The sequence below is a fragment of the Drosophila guanche genome, unplaced genomic scaffold (assembly GCF_900245975.1).
Source record: "Drosophila guanche unplaced genomic scaffold, DGUA_6, whole genome shotgun sequence".
NCBI classification, from domain to species: Eukaryota; Metazoa; Arthropoda; class Insecta; order Diptera; family Drosophilidae; genus Drosophila; species Drosophila guanche.
This window is the reverse complement of record NW_022995747.1, coordinates 5,691,420-5,700,738: the sequence shown is the minus strand read 5'-3', so window position 1 is coordinate 5,700,738 and position 9,319 is coordinate 5,691,420. Positions and strand designations below refer to the sequence as shown.

The window sequence follows — 9,319 nt, the reverse complement described above, 5'->3', positions numbered from 1 at the left end:
TGGCACTCCACGTTGGGTCTTGGGTTGATAAAAATTTCCGCCTCACTGCGATTATTCTGTGGACTCCAAGTTATTTTCCACCTCGCAGGGTCTACTGCTCAATTGGAATGCTGGACAGCCAATATTTGGTTTAGAGTTTAGATAGACCAGACCCCCCACACCCCGCTTAATCAAACGGTGACGCCTGGTGACAGTCTTTTGTAAAGCTCTTTGTGTGAGGGTGAGAAAATAGCTCCACGGACTGTGACTATGATTAGATGTTGGCCCCCAAGACTACCCAGCTAGGTGTTAAATAGGTTTCTAGAGGGCATATATATTACACTGCTCTTTTTCGCTGGCGCGTGGGTCTGTTGTCTGGGCAGATATACAGCCGCAGCCGCAGCCGCAACGCGTAACGAGGAGGCTGTCTGCCGGCGAGAGATGGCGGCGTAATTAGCTATCCGCGTAGCTATCTCATAAGTCGTAATTTATGGCTGACTTTGAAATATTTGCAAGTGCAAAAGTGCCGGTAAAAGGGAGTTTCTCGGCCCCAAGGTCATTGGGCGTCAGTCTCTTATCTGAGTGTAGGGTAAATATGCGGCGTTTTTTGTATCTAGACAGGCCACCACAGGGGCAGGGCAGTCTGAGCTATTAATAGATATTTGAATGTTTGTGAACTAGATTTGAAACAAATATTTGTGTGTCGTCTGACACCGCAACTTCCTTTTCCAAGAATATGTCAGCGCAGCAACTAAGCCCGCTGACATTTGAAAAAATAAGAATGCGCGGCAACTGGCACGTTCTGAGCCACAGTCATGTGTTGAGCAGCGCCGCAGTATCGCCCCTACGGATATTATTTCTGCCGATAGAGGGCCATCTTTTGAATGAGCCAGCAACTGCTATCGATAAATGAGCAGCACTGTTCCGCAACAAGGGCACGAAAGGAGCAATATTCTACCCTCGCAAAAGGAAATAGGCTATACAAATGCCCACGCCATCTGTTAACGAGCAACAAGTGATCAAATTTGGTTGTACCTTAATATGTTTACATTCAATTAAAATAAGTTTTACAAACTAGCCAATTTTGTGAATAATAGATTGATAAATTTAATACAATTATTTGATCAAGCACGATAGTCATAGTTAGCAATATTATTAAGAGAATATCAATATCCACAACATAGGATCATCGACACAAAACAATTAACCCATTGTCGACCAGTTGGGTATTTATTAATAAACACTCAAATCATGACAGGTACAAAATTGTTAATCAGTTCGTGTGAAAGATACTGTGATCATTTTTTATTTATAACATTTACAAACAGACTCTGTTTCAGTGACTTAACTCAAGTTGTTCATCTATTTAAATGTAGGGGGGCTAAGTAGGTTAAGTTGACTCTTTTCATCGGTATGTTTCTATGCACTATCGCACAGCTGTTTATCGAGTAATCGAGTATACATCTTTCGGTCGTACAAAACACCCCCCTCTTCGCATAAAAAGTTAATAAATTAATTAAATACTTTGTCAATAAAACTAAATTTGTCGTTTATTGTTCCCGTCGCAGTATTCGGTGCAAGTGGCTGAAATAAGCAATGGTAACTAGGGATGGTAAAATATCGACATCGAAATCCAACCTTGTCAAGTTATCGCTCTAGTACGCAGGAAAAAAATAAATTTAGCAACAAAAGCAAATTTAGCAGCCAAGTAACAGTGCTGAACGCCGTCAATATTGCTTTTTTTGTCTTGAAAACGTGTTAAAAGTGCTCGAATATATCAATAAAGTAGCCCAAGCAAAGGAAAAAGGCAAAGTTTCGTGCGTTTCATCGTTCGTCGACTCTTGGTGCTGGCAATTGGCTTGCGCTCCCCAATCTATTATGAACAACAATAGTAAGCGGAAAACTCGACCTAGTGGAGGAGGTGGCGGTGGCGGAGCCAACGGCGGCATCTCAAGGTAAGAAGAAGCACCAGCTGCAGTGGAAAAGCGAATGCAAAAAAGACAAACGCCAAGCGACAGACACAAGACAAGGAAAAAAAAGAAACGATACGAAGCGAAAGAAAAAGAAAAAAAAAACACACGCACACAGACACAAGTGTAATCGGTCGGTTGTGTGGGGCTGGTTTGCTTTTCGCTGCTGCTGCTTGCTTGCCGTTGCCCTGACAAATTGAAAACCCGCGACGACTAAAAACGCCACTGAAAGAAAGAGCGCTCTCCCGGTCCGGTCGAGAAAGGTGAAAGCGCGTCTCGAGTCTGTTTCTTCGTGGTGGCTGCTTTTGTTTTTGTTATTCTAGTGGCTGCAGCTAAATAAAGTCAACTCAAATCGAGGAATTCCATTCCCGTTTCGTATTGTCTGAAATCATTCTGAATTTTTGGAGACCAAATCGTAAATGCAAATGGCGCTTATATAAGAGGCCCAGCTGTGTGCTTGTGTGTGTCAATCAGTGTTTGAGTGTGTGTGTGCTCATTGGTGTGCGTTTATCGGGTCAGACTGTTGTGTGTGTGTGTGCGGTTTCAGCATCAGATTTTTATGCTTTGTTTACATTTCCCTTTCGCCAGAAAAAATGGGTACAAAGACATAATTTGTTTAAAGGTTTCCGTTGTCGCATTAGTGGCTCGTGTTGCCTCTCCTCGCCTCGCCTCGCATGTTCGCAGCCCCAAACAGTTGGACCCAGTTCCCCCTCGTGTCGCTACTGCTGCGCCCTTAAAATTTTTCAATTGAAATATGACTGCAGCGCGGCGCGCACACAACCACACACATCCGCATTTGTGCACAGTTCCGGGCATAAGTATTGGCATGGCTCTATATGTGGCCCCTCTCTCGCTCTTCTCTAGAATACGAACTGCTTAAAGCAGATAAAAGGCCTAAATTATGGTATTCACCGAGTTAAACATTTTTAGTCGTGCCAATACTTATCGCCATAACTGTTTGTGGTACACGATCATTATTTATTTATACACCAACACACATGCACATGTATAATTGTGAGCACTGTGGGGCCTGGGCCCCAGTCGTCCCACTGTGTGGCCTGGCGAGGGCCAGTGATGCACGCACACGCGCTCACATATTGTACTATTGCTTTTGTTTTTGTTTTTTCATCGTTTGCCTCTTGTTTTTCGACTGCATTTTCTTGCATAGTCAGCATTTTGCAGTTTTGCCCGTTGCCATTGCTGTGACGTGCAGCGGCTGCGCTGCGCTGCTCTGCTCAGAGTTTCTTTTGGCACACTTCGTCTCCTCTCCCCCCTCTTTGGGCAGCCACTGCACCAGCCCCTCCCTGATGGTGGTGTTCCGCTGGGCGCTCGAAATTTGGGTCACTTTACAATTTGCTGACCGAACGATACATCGCTCTTGTTTTCCATTCTACGTCTATGCATATTTATCCGCTATTCTGCCATGCACACTTGCCTTTCGAGTGTTTGGCCTGCTGCCTGCCTGCTGACGGTGCCTTCGTTTCGCTTCAGCCTATTTCTGAGAGCAGCTCTTGCTCTTAACTGTTCTCTCGCTCACCTTATCGCCACGCATGATTCACTCTTTAAACGCAATCAATTATTTGTTTTCATTCACGAAAATGTGCACAATGCACGCTCTGTGAGTCAGCCTCCCCTCCTTCTCCACACTCCCATCTCATTCTCAGCGATTGCACACCCACGCCCGTTGCTGTTGTTGTTGCGGCTGTGTGCGTGGCCGGGTTCATTGTGCGTTTCGTTGCGCATTTCACGGTCGTCGATCCTGCACGCAACCAACACCAAGTCCCAAGTCCATTCCATCCCCCCAAAAACATCCAAGCGAACGCCACTGAAAACAGAGCTGAACCGTAATTAAATAGGTCCGAGACAAGGCAAAGTCAGCAAAACGCCTCGCTTAAAAAAATCATAAATTGTTCGGAGAATTTTACAGTAATTACTCACTCTTTCAAAACACAAGCAAAACGTAAACAAAGAGCGGGGAACCAGATACCCTGAACCCCCAAAATCGGACTCAGTCCCAGAGGTGATTCCATTTTGCTTCTTTGGCCACACTGCAGTTTCGTACGGCAGCAGCTGGTTGCAAATATTTGTGAGAAATCCATGTAATTCGTAATAAAAATCAATTTAAGAAGCACTACGAGCGTTTTTGAATTTGCTGGAAGAGCCCGTGTCAGAGATTTCCATAATTCATTTAGTCCCCGTAGCGCGTATCGGTAAGTTCTAAAAATGCGAACTAAAATGCACACATACACATGCACTCTCACACACACACACTTACCGCACCATTGTGGGGGTGGGTATTTGCAAGGGGCGAGGGTCGTTGGAGTTTGCCAACAACGAAACGAAACAGAACGAACGAATCGATATCGCTGACGTCCCTGAAACGGTTTTCGCTTTGTCTTTGGCCTGGCTATCACTCTCGCATATTGGCAGCGCCAGCGCCAGCCGGGAGACGTTGATGCTTGTGAATAATTTGTGGCATATGCCATTCCATTCCATTCCCAGATACAACGCGAACGACAACAGTCTGAGACCAGCGAACAATAAGTCAGGTGCGGGTGGAAACGGTGCAGGAGCAGGAGGACCAGCAGCAACTCGACCGGTGGCGCAGGGCGTCTATAATAACACGTTTTTCATGCACTCGGCTACGGCGCTGGTTGGCAGCGTTGTGGAGGTGGTCCTGCGTTCGGGCAATATCTACGAAGGCGTATTCCGTACATTCTCGGGCAATTTTGACATCGCACTGGAGCTACCGGCGTGCATTAAGTCCAAGAATCTTCCGGAAGAGGGCAAGGTGCCAAATCACGTTATATTCCCGGCCGACACTGTCGTTAAAATCGTGGCGAAGGACTTTGATTCGCAGTACGCCACCGCTGGCGCTTTTCAGACCGATGGAGCCATCTCTGACAAGTGCAATGGTATGTCCAATTCCTTTAATCTTTCCATAACTGAAGTACTTATCAAATAACCTTTGATGTAGGTGCGCGTCCGGACGAGAAGGAACTGGAGCCATGGGACTCTGGCGCCAATGGAGACATTGACATTGAGCTGGATGGCGCTGCCAATGGCTGGGATGCCAATGAGATGTTCCGCAAAAATGAGCATACATTCGGGGTAACTTCCACTTTCGACGACTCTCTGGCCACGTACACGATCCCATTGGACAAGGGGGATTCGCTGGAGTTCAAGGAGGCCGAGGCAAAGGCTGAGAAGCTGGCAGCCGAAATTGAAAACAATCCGACGTGCCGCGACCGTCTGGACTTGGAGAATGGTGATGAGGAGGCGCTCTTTGCTGCTGTCGAGCGTCCGGAGCAGGACCATCGCCGCGATGGAGACAGGGAGCGCGAGCGCAATGATCGCGAGAGGGAACGTGAGGATCGCGACAGAGATCGTGACCGCGATCGTGGCAACAAGCCGCCGCGTGGCGCTGCTGACTTCCAGCTGCGCGAGACTATGAGCAGCGACCGGTACATTACCAAGCAGACGCGCGGACCGCAGTTGTCGCATGTGGGCATGTCCCAAGGTGGCGGCGGCGGCGGTGGTCGCGATCGTGATAGTGGTCTTATGATGCCCGGGGTCATTACTGGCGGCGGGACTGGCCAGGGCGGCGCTACGCAGTCGGCTGCAGTTCTATTGCTTGCAGGCGGCCTGAAGACCTCTGGGCCAGCCTCGTCCGCCAATGCGGCAGGCATGGATGCCTCCGGCAAGTATTCCATGGTTAAGCGCAAGACCGTGACCCAAGGGGGCAAGGTAATGCGCGGCAATGTGCCGCCCAGCAGTGGCGGCAACATCTCTGCTGTCCAAGGCGGCAATGGAAATCCTGTGGGCCAGAGCAAGGGTGGCTATCAGCCCACCATGGTCATGCAGAACCAGTATGCGTATCAGGGCAGCTCGCAAATAATACACGGGTAAGCAACGGCAACAGTCACAGCCCACATCATATTATTAATGTATTGTTTTCGCTCTTGTGTCAGGTCCTCCCAATACCGCAATCCATCTCACATGAGCGGCGGCCCCTCCAAGCTGAACGGTGACTCGAACGCCAATACCAATAAGCCGCTGCCCCAGCGGCAGATACGACAGTACCAAGGCTCGCAAAGCAATTCGCTCAACTACGGAGGAGAGCCGCAGCCGATGGGCAAGCCCATGCATAGCTCGCATGGCGGCCATCCTGGCCAAAATAGCAATTCGCCGCCGCTGCAAACGGGTGGGCAGCCGCAACAGCAGCAGCAACAGCCACCGCCGCAACAGCAGCAACAGCATCAGAATATGGCGCCACAGGGGCAGCCGCAGCCCCAACCGCAACGCCAGATGCGGTCTCGCGATAATCAGCTGCAGGATCTGCGACAGTTTGGCCAGGACTTCCAGCTGGCTCCAACAAATAATTCACCACCACAGCAGCAGCCTCAGCAGCAGCAGCAACAGCAGCAGCAGCAGCAACAGCAGCAAGTGCAGGCTCAAGTGCAGCAGCAACAGCGAGCTCTACTGCAATCGACCTCGCNTGTGCCCATGCAGCACCAAGTGCCACCGGCTCATCTGCATCAGGCGCCTCTATCACAGCCACACTATGTGCCTCAACAGCAGCAACAGCCGCCGCCTCCCCAACAGCAGCAGCAGCAGCAGCATGTACCGCTGCACTTGCAACAGAAAGCTCAGCAGCCGCCACAGCAGCAGCAGCAGCTGGCGGAGGCCCAGCACCAACTTGTGCCTAAGCAGCATCAACAGCCACCAGCGCAACAGCAACAGCAGCAGCCACAGCTGGCGCCAGAGCCATCGCAGCCGCAGCCTATCTACCATACAATGCCACCGCCACAGACGTCTCCGGTGGTGATCACCTCGCCGGTCCTGCTGGAGGCACCGCCGCCACAAATTCTGGCGGCCCAACAGCCGCAGCAACAGCTGACGGCCACGCCCAAGCCAGAGGCCTCGCCGGCACCTGGCAGTAATACCACAACCCCCACTGGTATTGCCAGTACGCCCACGACGGCGTCTGCGTCCAGTGCTGGGTCCGAGAAGTCCACGCCTGCTGCTGCAACGAGTGTAGCCACCAGTGGAACCGCAGCCCCCGCAGCTGCTGGGACAACTGGTAGTGGTGGTGCTGCTGCTGCTGCTGCTACTACTACTACTGGTGGCAGCGGAAGTACGCCTGTGGTGAAGAAGCATGTGCTCAATCCTTCGGCCAAGCCGTTCACGCCCAGGGCTGGGGCCGGCACACCCAATCCCTCGCGCCCCCATACGCCACAGACACCGGTGCCGATGCAGGGCATTTATACGACCACGGGTGCACATGTACCAGCGGCGGCGGCCAATCAGCCCATATACGTTGTGCAGCAGCAGCATCCATTCCCGCAACCCACACACCCACAGGCTGGACAGCCACAGCGACTTCGTCGCAATAATTATGGTGAGTGGAGCCGCCACTACGGCAACAGTGATACAAAGTTTTATTTTGTATTTATTAATCGAATGAAACCCACAATCTTGTTACACACACAGCCCCTATGGGAGCATCGCAGATGCATGTCTCGGCAACTACGGCCACCGGACAGCCACTGATGGCCGCCGCTCCCATGCCGTTCATACCGTACTCCCATGCCCCTCAAACACATTTCCAATCACAGGGATATACGCACATGCCGATGCGATTGTATCCGGAGCAACAGCAGCTGCAGTTCCTGACACAGACGCCACAGTCGACCACGCCATCGCCAGGACAGACGCATCAGCCGTTCCATCCGCCACCACAGCCCTCCCCTGCCGGCGGGGGACCGCAGCCGGCATACACGCCGCCCACACCGCAGACATACCAGTTTATGTGCCTGCATCCCCAACAGGTCCTAACCAATCCATATTATCAACCGCATCCAACGCACCAGCATGCGCAGCAAAATCCACAGTATCAGATCGTGATGCAGCAGCATCATGCACAGTGATGAGGATGATGCCACTCCAGCAACAACAACAGCAGCAACATCAGCAGCAGTAGTGGCAATTGGGGGCGGCAGGCATTAACGCTGTAAGGAATGGAATCTGTACGGGCAGCCATCAGTCATCAACAAGCCACATTTAAACACCACATAGCCAACAGCATAAAGCAGCAGCATCGCTGCGACCATCTTCATATCCCTCATTCAACTTTTGAGTAGGCGCGCGCTTGCGGCATTTGTAGTCGCTCCAAGCGAACCCCAAAAAAGAACACACATCCCATACCCATGCCCATACACCACAATCACATAAATGCCATGTGCAGGAGCGGTTCAATCTGTGGCACATCTCACAGACCGACAACAACAACAACTAGGAAATTATAAAATACAATTAAAAACAAAAAGAAAAGGAAACTAGTAAATTTTGAAATTGCAAGACTTCTACAGCGCACGGAAGCGAACAAATAACAACAACAACAAAAGCAATCACTGAACAACAAACAAACACCAAACATATAGGAACTACAAAAAACAAAAACTTAAAAAAACAAAAGTTAGCAAGAGGAAGAAAAGGAAAGAAAGTAAAGCTAAAAGCAGCAATCGAAGAACCCCTCAAAATGATTAGTTAACAAAACAACAACAAGTGTATAATGAAAGCAATGAGCGAGCCTTTTGTAGGGATCGTTTCCCAGCCCCAGCTCGTACCGCCCCCCATGCCCCCGCCCTTAGGCAACTTCCAAATCTGATGATTGGCTCACAAGCAAAAATTAATAAAGAAAATCGAAATTCGATTAGCAAAGCGAAAAAGAAGTCAAATCAAATGTTGTGCAAAGTGAAAATTAGAAGCTACAAAGAGGAGGAGGAGGAGCTACATTTTGTAAACATTGTTTTAAACATTATCCTTAGATTTCCACCTTTTGCTATTCAATAGTTTTATCCAATTTGGCTAGCCTCACAACACAACAACAAATCCCATGCACACACCGAACTCCTTCCAGCCGCACACACAAATCCCCCCATGGAAGAAGAAAAAAGCGACATGCAGTCACACAAAAACCTAAAAGTCATCATTCCACGTTGAAATTATCTCCAAATGTGCAGGCAGTTGGGCACTGCCCTGACCCCCCCTAGATGAATGGATGGAAGCCGGAAATTCTTGTTTGCCTGCACTGCGGGAAATTAAAAAAAAATACGAATGTGATTTTCTAAAAAAAAAGAGCAATACATTTTTATTTCTCCACCCCAACACCTTCTGTAAAACTAATTAATTTGATAGAAATTGAATTTTGTTTTTCACATATCTTGTTTTGGCCTTTGTTTTGAACTTCATTTCTATAGCAGCATTTATTGGACATGTTTTGAAAAATGTGTGTATCAATTATAATTTTGGATACAAATTTCCTTGGCCACTTTTACAGTGTTTGTATGTAGAGTGGTGGGGGAGGG

At 49.2% G+C, this 9,319-nt stretch overlaps 1 protein-coding gene across 16 annotated transcripts in view; it reads left to right on the top strand.

Annotated features, from left to right (window-relative positions):
- The window catches only part of LOC117582757 (ataxin-2 homolog), a 45,330-nt gene extending 37,093 nt beyond the window's left edge, over nt 1-8,237 (top strand). For 12 of the 16 annotated variants that reach the window (XM_034270707.1, XM_034270702.1, XM_034270701.1 and 9 more), the window contains 2 exons: nt 6,449-7,350; nt 7,443-8,237. In XM_034270707.1, coding sequence (XP_034126598.1) covers nt 6,449-7,350; nt 7,443-7,879 — 1,339 coding nt within the window. In that variant the 3' untranslated portion in view covers nt 7,880-8,237. Of the gene's footprint in view, nt 1-1,451; nt 1,935-2,071; nt 2,213-4,451; nt 4,865-4,926; nt 5,855-5,920; nt 7,351-7,442 lie in introns of those variants that run through there. The other 4 variants (XM_034270718.1, XM_034270719.1, XM_034270712.1 and 1 more) reach the window with 4 other exon arrangements.
- The last annotated feature ends 1,082 nt before the right edge of the window (nt 8,238-9,319 follow it).